General features: G+C 49.8%; 1 protein-coding gene and 1 pseudogene across 2 annotated transcripts; both read left to right on the plus strand.

Moving 5' to 3' along the window:
• Nucleotides 1-269: 269 nt before the first annotated feature.
• On the plus strand, nt 270-3,961 carry LOC308519330 (small ribosomal subunit protein uS5-like; annotated as a pseudogene). The gene is made up of 2 exons: nt 270-328; nt 3,208-3,961. The product of its transcript is annotated as a small ribosomal subunit protein uS5-like (transcript).
• Nucleotides 3,962-12,811: 8,850 nt separating this feature from the next.
• On the plus strand, nt 12,812-15,844 carry CCL25 (C-C motif chemokine ligand 25; the record flags this gene model as incomplete). Its single annotated transcript, XM_081093460.1, has 5 exons — nt 12,812-12,884; nt 14,935-15,052; nt 15,150-15,274; nt 15,580-15,699; nt 15,816-15,844. 5 exons carry the CDS (start codon nt 12,812-12,814, stop codon nt 15,842-15,844), a joined length of 465 nt encoding a protein of 154 aa, XP_080949586.1.
• Nucleotides 15,845-20,322: the final 4,478 nt, after the last annotated feature.

Raw genomic sequence — 20,322 nt, forward strand, 5'->3', positions numbered from 1 at the left:
GTTCCTCATGTTGTGGTGATCCCCAACCATAAAATTATTTTCGTTGCTACTTCATAACTGTCATTTTGCTACTGTTATGAATCGTAATGTAAATATCTGATGAAAGGGCGAGGGCTATGCCCTCCATCTTGCCCTGTACCCTCCATGTTGGGGCAGCCACCATGTGCTCAGGAGAGTACCTTCTTCCCGGAAGCCCAGGCCCCTGCTGGCCACGCCCGGGATTTCTTTAAACTAACCAATGACAATCAAGGGACGTGCGCGCCATAGAGATGACCACATCCTGTGTAAGAAGACCCGACTGGCGCCTGGTCAATCGACAGGCCCCACAGTCAGCTCCCCTCCCCTCACTCCACCCCCTATTAAAACCCTGTTTCTCTCACGGTGGTTTCACTCTGCTTCCAGTTGGTCACTGCGTAGGCCAGGAGGCGGAGTCGAGTTAGCTAGCTCAATAAAGGACCCTCTGCTTTTGCATCGGACTGGCTGGTTCCCTGGTGTGGTTTCCTTGGGGATCTTGAAATCTGGGCATAACATCTGATATGCAGGATGTATTTAGGCGACCCCTGTGAAAGAGTCATTTGACCCCCAAAGGGGTCGCGACCCACAAGTTGAGAACCGCTGCTCTAGTCCCACATTGCTGAGAGTTTTTATCATAAATATGTGCTGGATTTTATCAAATGCTTTTTCTGCATCTATTGATAATGATCATGTAGTTTTTATCCCTCAACTTGTTTATGTGATATATCACGTTTATTGTTTTGCAGATATTGTACCAACCTTGCACCCCCAGAATAAACCCCACTTGATCATGGTGTGTGATCTTTTTAATATATTGCTGGATTCAGTTTGGTAATATTTTGTTGAGGATTTTAGCATCTATGTTCATCAAGGATATTGGCCTATAATTTTCTTTCTTTGTAGTGTCTTTGTCTGGTTTTGGAATTAGGATAATGCTGAACTCATAAAATGAGCTTCGGTGTCTTTCCTCCTCTTGAATTTTTTGGAATCATTTGAGAAGAATAGGTGTTAGTTCTTTTAAGTTTGGTAAAATTCACCTGTGAAGCCATCTGGTGCAGGGCTTTTGTTTGTAGAAGGTTTTTTTAAAAAAAAATTTATTATTGCTTCAATCTAGTTGTAATTTGTGTATTCAGATGCTCTGATTCTTCCTCATTTAGTTTTGGAAGGTTGTATGTTTCTAGGAATTTATCCATTTCTTCCAGATTGTCCAATTTGTTGGAATGTAGTTGTTCGTAATATTTTCTTACAATACTTTGTATTTTATTTTATTTTTTTGTATCAGTTCCGTCTCCTCTTTCATTTCTGATTTTATTTATATGTGCCCTCTCTCTTTTTCTCTTGATGAGTCTGGTCGAAAGTTTGTCAATCTTGTTTATTTTTGCAAAGAAACAGCTCTTGGTTTCATTGATTTTTTTGTATGTGTTTAGACTCCATTTTCATTTATTTCTGCTCTGATCTTTATTATATCCTTCCTTCTACTCACTTTGGACTTTTTTGTTCTTTTTCAAGTTCCTTTCAGTGTAAAGTTAGATTGTTTACTTGAGCTTTTTCTTGTTTCTTGGGATAGAACTGTAATGCTCTGAATTTTCTTCTTAGGAATGTTTTTTCTGTGTCCCACAGATTTTGGATTGTTGTGTTCTCAAGATATCTTTCTATTTCTTCCTTGATCTCATTGTTAACCCATTCATTGTTTAGCACCATGTTATTTAGCATGCATATGTATCATTATCATTTAAAATTTTTAAATTGTTTTTAAGAGAGGAAGGAGAAGGAGGAGGAAGAGGAAGAGGAGGAGGAAGAGAAGGAAGAGGAGTTGGAGAGAGAGATATCCCAACCAGGGATTGAACCTGCAACTTGAGTATGTGCCCTGACCTGGAATTGAGCCTGACACCTATTGGTGCATGGGATGATGCTAAACCAACTGATCCACATTGGCCAGGGCTGTATTTTATTATTTTTGATGCTATTGTAAATGGAATTGTTTTTAAATTTCCTTTTTAGATTGCTCATTGCTGTTTTATGGAAATGCAACTATTTTTTGTGTGATCGTATATAGTAAAACTGCTGATTTCATAAGCTCTAATAGTGTGTGTGTGTGTGTGTGTGTGTGTGTAAGTGTCTGGCTTTGGTATCAGAATAATGCTGACCTCCTAGAAAGAATGAGCTAAGAAGTGTTCCATCTCTTCTATATTTTTATTGGAAGAGTTTGAGAAGAATTGGCATTAATTCTTCTTTAAATGTTTGATAATGAAGCCATCTGATCCTGGTCTTTTCTTTGTTGTACGATTTTTGATTACTGCTTCAATCTCCTTATGTGTCATAGGTCTTTTCGGATTTTCTATTTCTTCTCCAGTCAGTTTTGATAACTTGTTTCTAGCAATTTGCCCCTTTCATATAGATTATCTGATTTGTTAGCATAAAATTGTTCATAATATTCTCTTAAAATCCTTTATTTATTTCTATAAGGACGGTAGTTATGTTCCCACTTTGATTTCTAATCTTAGTTATTTTTTTATCTCTCTTCTAGGTCTCTGTTTTCTGTCTTCTCAGCGTTCATCAGTTGCTACTATAACCCCTTTGTTAGAAAAATAAAAATGGCTACTCAACCTGGCATATAGTAGACCTCAGTAAATATTTCCTGAATTATTTCTCGCTGATGTAGGGCCGGAAAAGAACTGGGAAAGGGACTTCCCTGTAGCCCTCCGGGGAAGAGAGACTGTTGATTGTTGAATGTTCTTTTGCCTGAGCTGATGGCCCTCCAGTGCATCTTCCACATGACCTTGGCAGAGCTATAACATAGACCTGACTACTACTCTCCCTTGGCTAAATCCTTCAGCAGCTCCCCAGTGCCCTTGATAAAGGTCACCCTTCTTAGTTCCACATGTGAGGCCCTGGGTAACCTGTCCCCCTTCCATCTTTCAGTATCCCACCTCGGCCATTCTGTAGGTCCCCTGGACATCCTCAGCTGATCTGGCCTCTGACTGACACCTGCATGTCTTTCAGGTCTTCAGTGGTTGTTCCCTCCAGAGACCTGGTGAGGTGCCCTTTGTACCCCACAGCCTCTGTATAGATGTTCCTCTAGAACACTGACCATGCAGTCTTGCAACATCCTATGAATATCGCACCCCCCCCCCCCCCACACACACACTGGCTTCAAGCCCCATTGTGAAGCGGGGCCGGGGTCGCGGCCAGGTTGGACCAGGGGCTGAGGCCACAGAGCTCATGGAAGCAAGGCCGAGGACAAGGCCGAGGACAAGGCCGAGGACAAGGAGTGGATCCCCATCACCAAGCTGGGCTGTCTGGTCAAGGACATGACGATCACATCCCTAGAGGAAATCTATCTATTCTCCTTGCCCATCAAGGAATCTGAGATCACTGACTTTTTCTTGGGGGCATCCCTCAAGGATGAGGTCTTGAAGATTATGCCTGTGCAAAAGCAGACACGTGCTGGCTAGAGGACCTGGTTCAAGGCATTTGTCGCCACTGGGGACTACAATGGACATGTTGGTTTGGGTGTTAAGTGCTCAAAGGAAGTAGCCACTGCCATCTGTGGCGCCATTATCCTGGCCAAGCTCTCTATTGTTCCCGAGAAACAAGATCGGCAAGCCCCACACTGTTCCTGCAAGGTGACTAGCCGCTGTCATCTCATCCCTGCCCCCAGGGGTACTGGCATTGTCTCAGCCCCTATGCCTAAGAAGTTGCTGATGATGGCTGGTATTGACGACTGCTATACCTTGGCCAGGGGCTGCACTGCCACCCTGGGCAACTTTGCCAAGGCCACCTTCGATGCCATCTCTAAGACCTATAGCTATCTCACCCCAGATCTCTGGAAAGGGAGACTATGTTCACCAAGTCTCCCTATCAGGAATTCACTAACCATCTTGTAAAGACCCACACCAGAGTATCTGTGCAGAGGGCCCAGGCTCCAGCTGTGACCACCACATAATTTTATACAAGAAAAATAAAGTGAATTAAGCCTGCTAAAATCCTATCTAATAATAGACAAACATGGTAACTGACCATACCTTCACTACGCCTCCCATTGGCTAATCAGCATGATATGCAAATTAACCGCCAACAAAGATGGCGGCTAATTTGCATACTGCGGGCGGGACAGCACAGCCGCCAACGTGAGAGCCGCCATCCAGGCCCCCGTGTGTGACCCCAGAAGCCGCCTACCTGCCGCCCGTTGGGCCGCAGGCTGGCCCCAGAAGCCCCAGAAGCCGGTGATCGGGAGGGAGATGGGGGTCCCCTGCCCAGGCCTGACGGCAGAGGGCGTCAGGCCTGGGCAAGGGGCTGATTCAGCGATCGGAGGGTAATGGAGGTTGACGCCTCTGGCAGAGGCGTCAGGCCTGGGTGGGGAGTGGAGCCGGCAATTGGAGGGGTCTGGGGGTCCCCTGCCCAGGCCTGACGCCTGGGCCAGAGGCATCATGCCTGGGCGGGGGCGGAGCCAGTGATTGAGGGAAGGAGGGGGTCCCCTGCCCAGGCCTGACACCTCTGGCAGAGGTGTCAGGCCTGGGCAAGGGGCCGATCAGGCGATCTGAGGGTGATGGGGGTCGACGCCTTGGCCGAGGCATCAGGCCTGGGTGAGGGCGGAGCCAGTGATCTGGGGGATATGGGGGTCCCCTGCCCAGGCCTAAAGCCTGGGCCAGAGGTGTCAGGCCTGGGCCTGGGGGGCAAACTGGGCGATTGGTGTGAACTACAGAGGAAACACCTTTTCTGACCGCTCATTGGCTAAGCTCCCTGTATGCCACTGGCAATATTCTTAGTAACTTGGGTAATAAGAATCCAATAAAGGTGATCTAGGGTTTTTCACCACACTCCTGGTGAAAAAAACGAAGGTCCGCTGCTGGAGGGCTAAGAAATGTCATATCCTGCCCTAGCCAGTTTGACTCAGTGGATAATGCCTTGGCCTGCTGATGGCAGGGTCTGGGTTCAATTCTGACGAAGGGCATGTACCTAGGTTGCAGGCTTCTCCCTGGCTGGGACCCAGGTCAGGGCTCATGCAGGAGGCAACCAAAGTGTTACTCTCACTTTGATGTTTCTCTCTGTCTTTCCCCTTCTCTTCCACATTCTCTAAAAATCAATGGAAACATATCCTCAGGTGAGGATAAAAAAATAATAATAAAGAAATTATTATTATATGAAAGACACATCTTGAAAATGCCTAAATAAAGTTGTCATTCTTTTGTGGTGAAGGGACTGGAGTCCGTGTTGATGAAAAAACCTTGCTGGCTGCGGTGACTGGCAGTGGCTGCAGCAGCGGGGTGATGGGGCTGGTGCCTTCCTCTGATCAGCCCGGTCACCTCCCACAAAGGGAGGCCAGACTGCGGCTTAGGCCCGCTCCCCAAGGAGAGCAGGAGCGGGCCTAAGCCGTCACTAGGACATCCCCTGAGGGCTCCCAGTATGTGAGAGGGGGCAGGCTGGGCTGAGGGACACCCCCCCCCCCAGTGCACAAATTTCGTGCACCGGGCCCCTAGAGTGTGTGTGTGTGTGTGTGTGTGTGTGTGTGTGTGTATTTTATTATGATGCAAGTATGGTGAAGTCAACCTATCAGGAGATGGTTGCCCTTAAAAAGACATTTTGCTGCTCTGGCCAATGTGGCTCAGTTGTTTGAGTGTCGTCCCATGTACCAAAAAGTCACCAGTTCAATTCCAGGTCAAGACACATGCCTGGATTTCAGGCTTGATCCCTGGTAGGGGGCATGCAGGAGGCAGCCAATCAATGATTCTCTCTCATCGATGTTTCTATCTCTCTTTCTCCCTCTTTGAATTCCATAAAAAATATATTTTTAAAAAAGACATGCTTGGAGCACAGAGTTTATAGGGCAGTGAAATAACGATGGGTACACGTACTGTACACAGAATGAATAACACCTGTAATGTAAACGATAGACTCTGGGTGATGATGATGTGTCAGTGTAGGTTTATCAGTGGCAACAAATATACCCTCTGGTGGGGATGTTGATAATGGGGAAGGCTGTGTAAGTGTAGGAGATGGGGTATATGGAAACTGTCCTTCCCCTCAATTTTGCTGGGAAAATTAAACTGCTCTAAAACAAACAAACAAACAAACAAACAAAAAAAAAACAGTTGCCCAGCTGGCGTGGCTCAGTGGTTGAGCATCAGCCTATGAAGCAGGAGGTCATGGTTCGATTCCTGGTCAGGGCACATTCCTGATCAGGGCCCATGCCCAGGTTGTGGGCTTGATCCCCAGTGTGGGCTATGCAGGAGGCAGTCAATCAATGATTCTCTCTCATCACTCATGTTTCTATCTCTCTCTCCCTCTCCTTCCTCTATGAAATCAATAAAAATATATTTTTAAAAATAATAAAAAACAGTCTTTCAGTGGCAAGTATGACTCAGTTGGTTGAGCATACTGAAAGTTGGTTGTCCCTCATACTGAAAGGATCACCAGTTGACTCCTGGTTGGGGCACATGCCCAGGTTGCAGGCTCATGGTGCATGCATGAGGCAGACTATTGATGTTTCTCACATCAAAGGGTCTCCCTCCCTCTCCCTCTCTCTAAAATTAATAAAACCATATTTTAAAAAACAGTCAATAAAAAAGGAACAACAAAAAATTATGAGCTGACCATTATCTGTGGCTAGAACTGCACTGTTCAGTAAGGTGAACACCAGCCACATGTGGCTATTTGGCACTTGAAATGAGTTGCAGGTGTACCAAAAACCACGTTTTGAAGACTTACTATGCAAAAAGGAAAATATCTCAGTCATTTTTATTTGGTTACATGTTGAAATGATAATACAGGGGTGGGCAAAAGTAGGTTAGTAATACATAATAAATAAATTAATAATAATAATACAAGAAAAAAGTGTTGCGTACTCACAACTATAGCCTACTTTTACCCACCCCTGTATTATAATTTCAACATGATAGATAGGGTTAAACAAAACACATTATTAAAAAAATTTTAAAGAATTTAAGAAATTGATTTTTAGGGAGAGAGGAAGGGGGGAGAGAGAGAGAAACACTGATGCAAGAGTGAAATATTGATCAGCTGCCTCCTGCATGCTCTCCATGGGGGATGAAGCCCGCAACCCAGGCATGTGCCCTGACCTGGAATCAAATCGGCAAACTTTGGGTGCACAGACAACACCCAACCAACTGAACCACATTGGCCAGGGCTACATTATTAAGATTTTTTAAAGGACATGTTTAATACAGCACTTAATAGCATGTACATGTGGAAAAAAAAATAGTATGTACCTATGGAATGAAGCAGTCAGACCTAAGCTTGGAATCTGGACCCCACTTACTTGGTCAGGCAACTTAACCTCTCTGGGCCTCAGTTGATTGTTTTTTTTCCTATAACATGGGGATAAATAGCAATCCTCTAGGGCAGTGGTCAGCAAACTCATTAGTCAACAGAGCCAATATCAACAGTACAACGATTGAAATTTCTTTTGAGAGCCAAATTTTTTAAACTTAAACTATATAGGTAGGTACATTGTTATTAACTTAATTAGGGTACTCCTAAGCTGGCCTTTGCTAAAAACGTCCTCAATCTGATTGAGGTACGTTTGCTGAGGTCGACCCCTTCCAACTCTCCCATCCACACTCGTCTTGTATACTTGTTTCAGATAGATGAGTGTGGATGGGAGAGTTGGAAGGGGTCGACCTCAGCGAACGCTCCTCAAAACAATGTACCTCCCCCGCGCGCTGCGTATCCCCGTGGCCCGCCTGCGCCGTGTCTCCCATCACCAGACCGACACCCCCCACTTCTTCTAACACACTTCTTCAAAATAGACTCGCCCAGGCCGAAAACCAACTTCTGCGCATGGGCCACGAAGTTTCAATCGCACTGTATGTGCGCACCCGCACGTGGTATTTTGTGGAAGAGCCACACTCAAGAGGCCAAAGAGCCGCATGTGGCTCGCGAGCCGTGGTTTGCCGACCACTGCTCTAGGGTTATTGTTAATTCAAACCTCTCTCTTTAAAGAAATTCAGCTTGGTGGGATTGGCGGGGGCACCTCCCTCCAACATAAAATGTGGATCATGGCTGTGATTCCATGCCCCAATGGCCACGGCTTTTTGGGCAGATCCAGGATTCTGCCCTTGGCCTAGGGTGTTTCTCTTTGAATGTCTATAGTTTCCCCACTCTTAGCAGGTCTAAAGTGGGTCTGTTTTTCTTCTCCCTTTCCTCAGCTCCCCGCCAATTACACAAAATAAAAGCTGGCCCTGTCTCTCGATCTGCAGCCAGCTTCCAATTACGCCTGAGAAGGGAAGGGAAGGGATGGGAAGGGGAGGAGAGGGGAGGGGAGGGGAGGGAAGTTCATCCCTAGCATCTCCCTATTACTCAGGATTAGAGGCAGTGATTCTAACCTCACAGCATCTTGCTTCATTTTTGTTTTTTTAAATATATTTTTATTGATTTCAGGGAGGAAGGGAGAGGAAGAGAGATAGAAACAACAATGATGAGAGAGAATTATTGATCGGCTGCCTCCTGCACACCCCCTACTGATGATCAAGCCCACAACTTGGGCATGTGCCCTTGGCTGGAATCGAACCCAGGACCCTTCAGTCCTAGTTTGTTGCTTTGTTGTTTTGCTGCTTGTCTTGTCTGCTCTACACTGGGACTGTCTGTCTTTTTCACTGCTTGACCCAGCAACAAGCTCAGTGCCTGGCATATAGAAAGTGCTGCTTGCTCAGTGAAGAATGAATGAGATAGCAAGTGGCCCCAACATAGGTGTCCAGTGAGGATCAGTGACATCCTTGTCATCTTTCATGTTAGGGACATATATGCTTCCTTACTGCCATCGCCCCAGGGGCTGGTATGTAAGAGGTACCCAGAAAAATTGTGTGGAAGGGGTGAATAGAGCTTAGCAGCTTCTAGAGGTTCTTGGGATAGGATAAGATCCTCTCCTCAGGACCCACCACTCTCCCTTCTGAAGCCACCCCTACCCCAGCCCCAGCCTCACCTGGCCCCCACAAATGCAGTAAGAGCAGGAGAAGCATAAGAACTGAGGCCAAGACTGAGACCAGTGCCAGTAGCCTGAGTTCCCTCACCCTGGCCATCAGTGTGGCTGCCCTCTGGAACACAAAGGTAGCTGGTTAGCCTGGGGTGGAAGCCCCTCAAAGCTGGACTTGCAGAAGGGACCAGGGCCAACCATATTGGGAACACACAGAACAATCTGTAAACCAAGTCCCTGGAAGTCAGGTCAGGCTGGCAAGACATCTTCCCTTCCCTCCTCCCAACCTACCTCTAGTTGCTTGGCAACCATTGTGGCTCTGGACCAGAGCAAGAGGCAACTCGGCATAACAGGAGTCCAGGCCCAGCAGACAGGACACCCGTCTCCCCAAGAGCTGCATGACCTGGGGAGGAGGAGAGAGAATGGTCCCTAGCTGCTTCTCTCGGAGGCCACCTGAACTGGTGGGACCTTGAGGCACCAGAAGTTCAGAACACTGTAGGCAGCACCTGGGGATGAGGGGGATTTGATATGCAAAAGCAACTGCAGAAGGACCCCCACTTCAGCTGGCGATACTTCTCCAGTATCTTTCCTGATGACCCCTAGGCCTCTGCTCAATGGCTCTCTGCCATTAGCGAGGGGATTGTCCCCGTTCCTTCAAAGTATTTATGAAAAGTTAATTTTCCTGGCCAAAAAGAGGCAAATGACTGGCCTCCTAGACCCTCCAGCACCTCCTCTATAAAGTGGGCCAATGTTGAGCCCCTGGGAAGATCCTCCAGCAGAGAAGTAAGAATTACTCAGCCTGAAGAGGCGTTCACTCCAAAGGGAGCAGTTGGTGTTTCTCCTCACAGACCCACTGCCCACCCAGCTCTGCAGTGGGGCCACCTGTGTATACCCACTAGGGTGCTTTTCACAGGGGGCCCTGCCCACCACCCTTGTACTGCAGCCTACCCTGCAGGCCCTGGGGTGTAATGAGTCCCCGAGTTTGGCTCAGCTCCAGGCTGGAGACACCCCCATCGGCTTCCATTGTCAGAACTGGTGACCAGGAAGCAGGAGGATGCTTTTGTCACCGCAGCTGCACTCATTTCACACCTGATGAGGAAGAAGGTCTCTGTACAACGGAAGAGGCCTCTCCTCCCCCGGTTGAGCCTTGACCTGAATGTGTGGTCCTCCTCACATTCAGCAGCTGTGGTCCTTAGAACTGGGGGTTTTCATTCAGGGCTTCCGAACATCTTGTCTCCTGCCCAGACACCTGGGTCCTGAGCCACGTCCAAGAACGCGCAAATCCCTGTGTGATAGGCGTTCTGGGTCCTCAGCTTCTCCGCCCTCCTGGGAAGGCTGCGCTGGAACAGAGTGGGCGGGAAGAGGGATCGCTCGCCCGGGACCTGGGCTAAGTCTGGAAAACTACACGCCTTGGCCGCTGCCCACGAGCGGGGAAGGCAGGGGCAGTGGGCCGGAGGCTGGCCCGGGCTCGCCACGCCGCGTCCCCACGCCCGCAGCCACGCGGGAGCCGCGGCGGGGCCCAGCCTCACCCACCCGGGACTGCGGCACCGGGGATGGGACGGGGCAGGGCTGTAGGCTCCGCCCTGAGGTGTAAGCCCCACCCAGAAAGCTCTCTAGTCCAGCGCCTTCATCAAGGCCCGCCCCACGCCAAGCCCCAACCAGCCAGCTTCGACTCAGCTAGGGCAGGGGCGAGGACCTGCCCCACCACGGGCTCCGGAGGAGCAGGAGAAATGAAAAAGGGGTGCAGGCTGTTATAAATACCCAGAGTGGTCTACAGCTAATAATGCCGGAAACTAAAAGTTAAAAGCAGCCAGGCCTTGTGGCTCAGTGGTTAAGCATCGACCCATGCACCAAGAGGTCATCGGGTTGATTCCCTGTCAGGGCACATGCCCGGATTGCGGGTTCGATCCCTGGCAGGGGGCATTCAGGAGGCAGCCAATTCATGTTTCTCTCTCATGTTGATGTTTCTCTCTCATTGATGTTTCTATTTCTTTTTCTCTCTAAAATCAATAAAAACATTTTTTTAAAAAAGTTAAAAGCGATCAGTTGTGAGTGCTCTGCAGAGCTCCCTTTTCCCTACCTGCACCCCATTTTCCCTCCCCCACCCGCATCCCTATTTCAGCTGGGCCATAGAACCCAGGGAAAGAAGAGATGCCTACTGAGAAGGCTAAAGGCTAATGCTCTCTATAATATATTAACCTCTATTTGTAAAAACTGCTGTTTGAATTTTCCACTTTGCATAAATAGTCTTGTTCTATGAATTCAACTGTCTGGCCTTGCAAGCCGCTCTGCTGCTGTTTCTACCCCCCCCCCCCCCCCCCCGCCCCCCATACCAGGTGCCTGTTAGTTATCTACTAAGTTGCGCTGTGCTCAAGATTACAAGCTGCCTGCAAAAATAACTTACACAGAGCTCTTTGTAAAGTCTGCAGAAGGTCTGGAAAAACTCTTATTTGGGAGACAAAGGGCTGGAAAGATATAAAAAGGTAAAGCTTCCTCCATGTTTTCGGCTCAGATATTTTTTGGAGGTGACTCCACTAAGACCACAGGCATAGTAAAACAGTGTAACTCCATTTCTTAGGCATTGCTTGGTTTTCCCGGGCTTCTGTAACACTGCTAGTGTGGCATTTACTCCTGGTGGTGTGGCTACATGGGGTCCTGACTTTTCTTCCAAAACCAGAACACCTATTTGTTGTAGTTAATAGTTTTATTGAGATTATTTTCAAGAATATTCGATAAAATTCACATATGTATGTTGCACCCATTGCAAGTGGCCCATTCTGTAATGTTTACTGTATTCTCAGCGTCGCTGGATGCTCACCACTATCTAATTTCAGAACAAACAAAGAAAACAACACACCACCAACAACCCGTTGGCAGTCACTCAGTCTCCCCTCCTCCCAGCCCATGGCAACCACTAATTTTACTTTCTGTTTCTATAGATTTTCCTGTTCTCAACACCAGATCATTTCTGTGACATACGTCACCCCATTGTGTGGAAGGAGAGAAAAGCCATGTGAAGTCAGGGTCCCAAGAGAACAGCTGGCTTGGGAGTGGGGAGCAGAGGTGAAGTCTGTTTCCTGGGCTCTAGGCAGCCTGACACCTGTCCACAAGAAGCCACCCAGGTGTTTGAGAGGAGAGGGAATAGGAGGAGGAGAAAGGGTCCTTCAGGGAGAAAGCAGGGTGCTGGCTGAGAGGCCTGGGATAGGGAAGGAAGTCGTGGCGGGGGGGTCACAGGGTAGCCAGCCTTCAAGTGGCCTGGCAGGGCTGGGCTGTCCATCTGCATGCATCTTCAGCCTCTTATTGCCAAGGAAGCCAAACCTCTGTCGGTTCCACCTCTGAGTAGTTAGTTGAGGGAGTCATTGTTTCCTGATTTGGATCCTCTCATCCCCAGTTGCCCCCAACTCCCTCCATATGTGTCCTGACCTCGGAGAAAGGAGCTAGAAAGAGAAACAGGAGAAGAGAGGAGGGCGGGGCAGGAGAGAGAAGCCTGGAGGTGGAGTGGGAGAACAGGTGAGGAGGAGGAAGGGGGTGGAGGACAGGTGGTGCAGGGTGGGGCTCCATCTATAAAGTGAGAACGCCTGCTGGCTAGTGGGCAGGAGAGCTTGCCACATACTCCAGAGGCACCAGGAGCCCCGTAGGCTTTGGTAAGTGTCCCCTCGCTGCAACCGAGACCAGCAGCTGATCTCCCAGGAACCACTTGGCCCGATCCTGTGCTGCCTGCCTCCCTTGCAGAGGGTCCTGGCTTGAGATGGGAGGGGGGTGTGATCCCAGTGCCTGCTACTGTCCATTTGGTGTCCTCCTTACCCCCCTCCCACCTCCCCTGTTATCCCTCAAGGATCAGGAGGAGGAGAACAAATCTGCACCATGAACTTGTGGCTCCTGGCCTGCCTAATGACCTGCTTCATAGGCACCTGGGCCCCTGCTGTCCAAGCTCAAGGTACTGTCTGGGGCCATACCTACTCTCCTCCCCCCAGTTCCCCCCCTTCCCATCCATCCTTCTGTCTCCCCCCCCCCCATTTGCCTATCCCCTCCTCTAAAAGTCTGAGCTGATTTCCACCATCAGATTCTCTGACAGCTACCCCATCCCCAGGCATGCAGAAACTCCTGGCATCTGTGCAGTCCCTGTGGTGCCTCCACCAAAGCCCATGACCCAAGTCTTTCCTGCAGGGACTCCAGTCAGCCCAGGGAATGTGGGAAGCAGAGGGTGGCTCCCATAGTGGCCTAGCCCCTTGTCACCAGGGGCACACTGCAGTGATCTCACCCTGTAGGGCCCCAGAGACTAGCAGGAAAGGGTCCTCTTCCCAGCTTCCCCCAACCCGGGCTAACTGGGTGGTCAGGCTGAGGGTCACTACTCAGCCTTTATGGGCCTCAGTTTCCTCATGTGCAAAGTGGGGCTCCAAATTCCCCCTGTAGAGAGAGGGGCCATGAAGATCCAACGGACCAATGCCTGCAAAACGCTTGGCCCGGTGCCTGCGGCACCAACAGTAATTACTGTGATTATTGGGAAATATCTCCCCTCCTCTCCCTAGATTAGGCACTTGAGGATTTGGGTGACTAAAAGCCAGTTCTGGGCATGCAATACCCCAGGAGAGGAGCCCCGCCACGGTGCCCTCCATCGCAGTGGGCCCAGGGGAGGCAACTGAACCCCAGCAGCTGGCAGGGCAGGGTCGAGGTCCGCCTGCCCCACCCACCCCTTACTAGGCTCTCCCGTCCCCCAGCAGATCTTAGCCTTTGCCCCAGCGGGGCTGGGCTTAGTTTCCATTGCCCTGGTGTCAGCGGTCTACTCCAGCAGGCAGGCAAGCCCAGGCCCTTTGATCCTGGCCCCCAGCCTGAGGAACTGCTTGCCCGACACTGTGCCCCAGGATCCACTTGACTCCACTGCCCCTTGCTCTCTGGGACCATTCTTGCCCTCTCCTTTACCCCTCCTTCTGGCTTCACTCTGCCAGGGCTTAGTCATGGTCACTCCAAGGGCCAGTAGAGGGACAGATCCCTTGAAGGCCTCTGTCCCATCTTTTGCATCAATTCATCCTTTGCTTCCAGACCCTCTGGCACCAGCACCTCCTCCTCTGAGTGCCTCCTCTTCTGAACTTCCCCCTCCCAGCATGGATCAATTTCCTGGTCTTCCTGCTAGGCCAGGACATCCCCGATGACAACACTAGGTCCAATTCCCTTCTGTTTATCCAGGCATTTGGCCCTGAGTAGGAACTCTAAATGCTTTTATTCAACTAAAGGGTAAATGAACAGAGACCTCCCGGTTTCTGGTCAGGTGACTCAGAAAGGTGACTCTGATGGGAACAGAGAGGAGGTGCCTGAGGTAGACCTAGGTGGGGAAAGGCCAGTCTGGAGCAGGAACCAGGACAGCAGGAACAGCAGGCCAGCCCACTCATTTAGGAGGAGGGACCCAGAAGGCAGTGGTGGCCCCTGGCCCCTCCTCAGGGTACTGCATCTGCCCTCCTTGCCCTCTGTCCCAGAGCAGGAGTAGAAATGGCCTTGGTCTCCCATTCATTTTGAGGTCCTGGGCCCTTCCTACCCAGGGTCTCAGGCCCTCTCCAACCCCTGCCAGCTGTCCCCATATCAAGGACCAAAGGTGAGCCTAATGGCTTCCTTATCACCTGGGCTGTCCCTCAGCCTCCATAGGGCCTGGGACAGTCATGATATGTTTGAGGGCGCCTACATCGGTGGCTGTGCCTGCACACCCAGTGCAAATTCAGCCACACAGATACATAGAAAACTGAGCCTGGCCATGGCTGTGTCACTCAATGGCCTGTGAACCAATTTCAGGTCAAGGGCACATACCTGGGTTGCAGGCACATGCGGGAAAGCAACCAATGTCTCTCAACTTGATGTTTCTCTCCTTGCTTCCTCCCACCCTTCCTCCCTTCCTCCCTCTCCAAAAATCAATGGAAAAAATATCCTCAGGTGAGGATTAACAACAAAAATAAAAATACAAAAAAGAAAAGTGAGCCTGGGTGACTGTGCGATTGCAGGTGTCTTTGAGGACTGCTGCCTGGCTTACCATCCCTACATCAAGCAGACTGTGCTCCGGCGGGCCCATAGTTACCATCACCAGGATGTGAGTGGGAGCTGTAACCTCCCCGCTGTGATGTGAGTGGGACAATGGGGGCTACGGTGGGTGGGAGCTCACACATAACTTTGCTTCCCACTTACACATTAACCTTGCACTCCACTCCCACTTGCACAGATTCCACTTCCCTCGCAGACATAAGATGGTGTGTGGGAACCCAAAGGCCAAGTGGGTACAAAATGGGATGAGGTTACTGAATCATCGGAAAAAGCATCACCAAGGCACCTCGGGAAACTTCCAAGGTGGGTGAGACCCCAGCCCAGCTGCAGGCTACTGAGCTTCTCAACCCCCAAAGGAGGGGATTCAGCCTAGTACGCTGACAGCTGCCCACACCCCAAAGAAAGCCAGTTGCTGGGGAGTGGGAGACTGAGTGAATGAGCAATTCTTTTAGTCAAAACACTTTCAATTGCCAGAGATGGGAAAGTCAAGCAAATGGGAAACTCATCAGTTCAAATGACCAGCTAATGGCTTCAGGCTTGGCTGGATCCAGGTGTTCAAAGGGTATTGATGAATCTATTATCTGTTTCTATTTCCATCTTTCTGACAGGCTCTCACACTATTGGGAAGAAGCTGAGCTCTGGAACCTACAGGGTTCCACACTCCTTGTTTAGAGGTGGCATCGGAAGCAGCAAGAGGAATGCCTCCCTCCCAACAATAGCTAATCCAGGTAAGGACTTGGATCATGTTACCATCTCTGGGCTCATCATGATGAGGGCTCATGATGAGGCCAGATTGGGTCAAGGACTCATCAGCAGGACCAAGGAGGGTTGGTTCGGTGGTCAGCCCCACAGGTTCACATGAGAGTGTCCTAGGTGTCCACAACTGACCCAGCCAGGAAACTTCAGCTCCACTCCACTCTCTGCCACCTGCCGTCCTCTCCAGGCCTCTCCAATCTCTCCTGCAGGACTGTGAGACTGCACGTCTCCAGGATCAATCAGCTCAAGGTGGGCTGGAGTTTCTCCACCGTGACTGTTGCCTTGCAGCCCCCCATTGCTCTGTCCTTCAAGCCAGCTCTCCAGGCTGTGCCCAGGTCTGCGCTGGTCTCTCACCCGCCACCTCCTGCTCCTGAGGCAGCTGTAGGAGGGAGCCCTTTGTTTTCTTTGAGAACCAGAGCCAGCCCTGGCCAACGGTTCTGATGGACAGTCATCAAGGATCACCACCCATTTGCAGTCTTTTGTCACCTACCCTGGGGCCACACCTGCCCATGTCCCTCTGGGCCCTTGCAAAGCTCTAGTCCATCCATGGACACCCTCTTGAGCTGTGCTTTTAAAAATAAACCTTTGGTGGAACATCATTCCTGTCTCTGTCACGTTTCATTATGGGGTACCAGTCCCAACCTGTGCTGAATTCCACATGATCCCCTCTCACTCCAGGATAGCAGACATCTCCGGGGGGCTGAGCACTGGATTGCTAGATATAGGACCGGGTGCATGTTCAGCTGGTGACCTTGAGCAAACCGCTCCTCTCTCTTGCTGCCTCCTTCCTGGTTTGTAAAGTGGGGTCACATCCTTGCTTTGCCCAGGTCCCTAGGTTGTCATAACCAGCTCATGGATGAAGGCTCTGTAAGCGCGGATGGCTGCCCAGAAGCTCCTGATAGTTTGGGTGAACCAGACCCCAGCTAGGACAGAGTTCAGTGACTGCTCTGCAGGAGGAGGAAGGGGCAAATTTCAGGGTCCAGGTCACCACTCAAACTCAATGTAACCAAATGTGCTGTCCTCAGGCAGCCCATATCCATGACAAAGAATGTTCTGAATGAAAGCAAATGTACCATCTTTAGAGGAGAAGAGGTAGTTTGGGGCCAGGAGCCAGACTTGGAGGAAACTGGGTCACATCCAGGCCTCACTATGCTATTGTGATCCAGGCAGATTCCACAAACTCTCTAAACCTCAGTCCCCCACCCCACCCCACCTATAAAATGTAGTGATAGCACTGCCTGCCTCATACAAGTTTGTGGGGACTAAATATATTCCTATCTGTGTTTTAGACACACACATACTGACTACATGTTAACAGGATGAGAATCTCAGCCATCAAACTCGGTAGATCTGGCCCAACCTAGGGCCAGGCAGGTAGTGGCACAGCTGTCTGACTTTGAACCCAGTTCTGCTGCCTCCAACCTGGAGTCACTTTAGTAAGTTGCTTGACCTCCCTGAGCTTCAGCTTTTCAATCTGCAATATGATTGAAAGGACGAGGATAGCAGTCTCTATTCCATGAGGCTGTAGTAACAAATGGGTCAATAATTGGAAAATATTTAGAATGGTGTCTGATATGTAGTATGTGGTCTGGAAATGTGAGCCATTTTCATCAATATTTTAAAAAATATATTTTTATTGATTTCAGAGAGGAAGGGAGAGAGAGAGAGAGAGAGAGAGAGAGAGAGAGAGAGAGAAACATCAATGATGAGAGAGAATCATTGATAGGCTGCCCAGCCATGTGCCCTGACTGGGAATCAAACCCCAACCTCCTGGTTCATAGGTTGATGCTCAACCATGGAGCCACGACAGCCAGGCCATTTTTATCAGTATGGAGTGAACCCATGAAGGCTCAGTTGATGCCAAACACACAAGCCTGAGAATTGGCAGAGCCTATATGTACCCCAGGACTGTGTCTCCAGCCCCAGGTGGAAGGTGTCTCCACTCACCTCTCACCTATATACTTTCTGCTCAGAGCCCTGCACTGTAGCTCATCCCCCACCCCATAGCTTCCGCCCTCCTAGGGTCTCCGATTCTTCATGTAGCCCTTCAGTGTCTACTTACCTCAAGAACGTGCTAAGGAGGCAGACGTAACCCGAAAATAACTATTGTTTTTCCACTTCTGATATAAAGCATCCTTGGAACCTTAGGGGGCATGAACATGACTGTGTAACACCAGCTCTGGCTGGGGCCCTGTGGGCCCTTCTGCTTGGAGGGATGAGCCCTATGCCCACCTCTGGTGCAGTGCAGAAGTTTAGCCTGAGATTGACCAGATACAGTGAATCACAGGGCCCTGCTTGACCCTACTGTGGGAGGTGGAGGTGCAGGCCACAGCTTCCAGCTGTCTCCAGGAAAGACTGCTGGGGAGAGACTCATCTCGCCTGAGGTAGTAACGTAGCATGTCACTCTTCCTGAGTTTCGGGGTTCCACCTGGTCAGCCATTGCAACCAGGGATGGATTCTCAACAGTTCCAAAATATCCTGTCTCTGGAGAGGAGGAGGCATGGAGGCCTTAGTAAGGCCCCAGCTCGTCACCAGGGTCTCCCTGCAGTGTGTAGCGAGCAGAGTTTCATCAGTTTTCCCCAGAACCCACGGAATGAGGCTGGGGCTGGCTGGTGCCCAGGCTGTGAGTGTGGACAGGGGGCTGCAGGAGGGGCCTGGGACCAGGCTATAGTAGCTGTAGTCAAACCTTCAGCCGCAAGGCCTGGACCCTTGGCCCTGGCTGTCCCTCTGCCCAAATGCACCAGGGGCCTGCCATGCTCACCACCTCCAGCTGGTAGGTTGCAGGCTCTCGCCTCTGACGCCGCAGCTGCAGGGACCTGCGACCACAGAGGTGATGCATGCGGAAGAAGCTGATTATTGCTGGGGACAATAACATAGTGGACCCGGCCTCGTAAACTCTCCATCACTGGCTGCAGCTCCAGGATGTGCTCGGCCCAGCCTAGGCATGAGAGCTTCAAGTCCAAGGTCAGCAGGATCTCCACAGCAAAGCTGGCTAGGCTCACCTGGGGAGAAAAAACCAAGTGGATGATGGTTAGAGGCTGGCAGAACAGGAATGCGGTAAATAGGGGACCATGGAGTCATGGCCAAGGGTAGATTTTAGCCAATCTCTGAGGAAGAAAACACAGAACAGCCTCTGTCCTAGCCCTCCATCCACAAGGGCAATGGACAGCGCATGGGCTATAGATGGAGGCATGAAATAAGAGGCTGGTTCTCAGATGGAAAGCAAAGAGGGAAGGTAGGCAACCAATTTCACACACTTACTCCAGACCCCGAATCTCAGTAGAGGGGCTTTCGTGAGATTCCTGCCAGTCTGGCAGAGGGGATTGAGGATATGACCTAAGAGTCCTATATAAGACTCAGACAGCATCAGATCCCAAAGGTGGATGGGGTGGCTGGAATTATGACCAAGGGCCTTGTAGCAGAAGCCAGCCTAAGAGAGGATGCCAGACCCAACACAGTGAGAGAAACACAAGATCTGGCTGGACTAGAGAGGAGTTGCCAGATAGCTTTCCGGTTCCTGGAGGCCCGCTGCACTTTCTGCATCTGGGCTTTTTGAGAGCGCTCTGTGTGCAGATGACAAACTCTGCTTTATCTGAGCTCCTGTGAGTGTGTTCCTGGTCCTGGCAGCCAGATAGGGCTCTGAGTAAGTCAGCCAGCCGCAATGGCAGACTAACCAGGGCTGAATGCCATATCCAATCACACAGGAGGTTAACTGTTTTCTTCTCCTTTGATCTGGGCAATGCTGTGTTTGTTTTGCCTAATTGATATGCTGCTGGGGTGTTTTGCTGTTGCATTAAAAGTGAAAGCTGTTCCTGTTTCCTAACCCCTGAGTTCTGGAGATTTCAGTCCTTCCCATTAAGTGTTGCAGACATGTGCTCCTACCAGCACCTACTGGCAGTCTGTGGGTATTGCAGGCAAAGTCACAGAACCCAAACACCCTTCTGAGAGGATCAAGGGCTGGTGACACGGCGGCAAACCCTACAGACACATGGCCCTGCCCTTGCAAAGCTTACAGAAAATAATGGTAACAATGGGATAACATATACAGTTGCTTTTTTTTTTCCAGCAATAGGTTAAAAAAAAAAACAAAAGGGAAAAAACAGGGCAAAATAATCCACTCATATTTAATCTAATATTAAAAGCCCCTCAGATCCAATTCCTATCCTAGTTCTGCCTTCATTGTTTCCCCAGCATTTATCATGTACCATAATTTATCATGTGTTATAAAATACAATGTTTTACTTGTTCCTTATCTGTCTCCCTATTTTTAGAGTATCAGCCCCATGGGGGCAGAGCCTTTTTTTGCTGTTTACTGTTGCTCCATTACAGTTCCCAGTGCACAGTAAGTGTTCAGAAAAATCTTTGGAGTGAAGAAGTTTGGTCCCAGATGTGGGTAATGGCCTCTGTGCGCAATGATTTTTTGAAATAACATAAAGTGATGGTCTCAGAGGGTAGTGACTGCAGAGGGGCCTAGGATGCCTGGTCGTGAAGACCAAGGCTGCTTGTAAAGAAAAGGCCATGTGATATTGCCCTGGAATCCCCTGCTCTGCCACCGTTAAGTTCTGCAATGTGAGCAGATCTGCAATGTGACCTAA

This window comes from Myotis nattereri (genome assembly GCF_964212035.1).
Source record: "Myotis nattereri genome assembly, chromosome: 5".
NCBI classification, from domain to species: domain Eukaryota; kingdom Metazoa; phylum Chordata; class Mammalia; order Chiroptera; family Vespertilionidae; genus Myotis; species Myotis nattereri.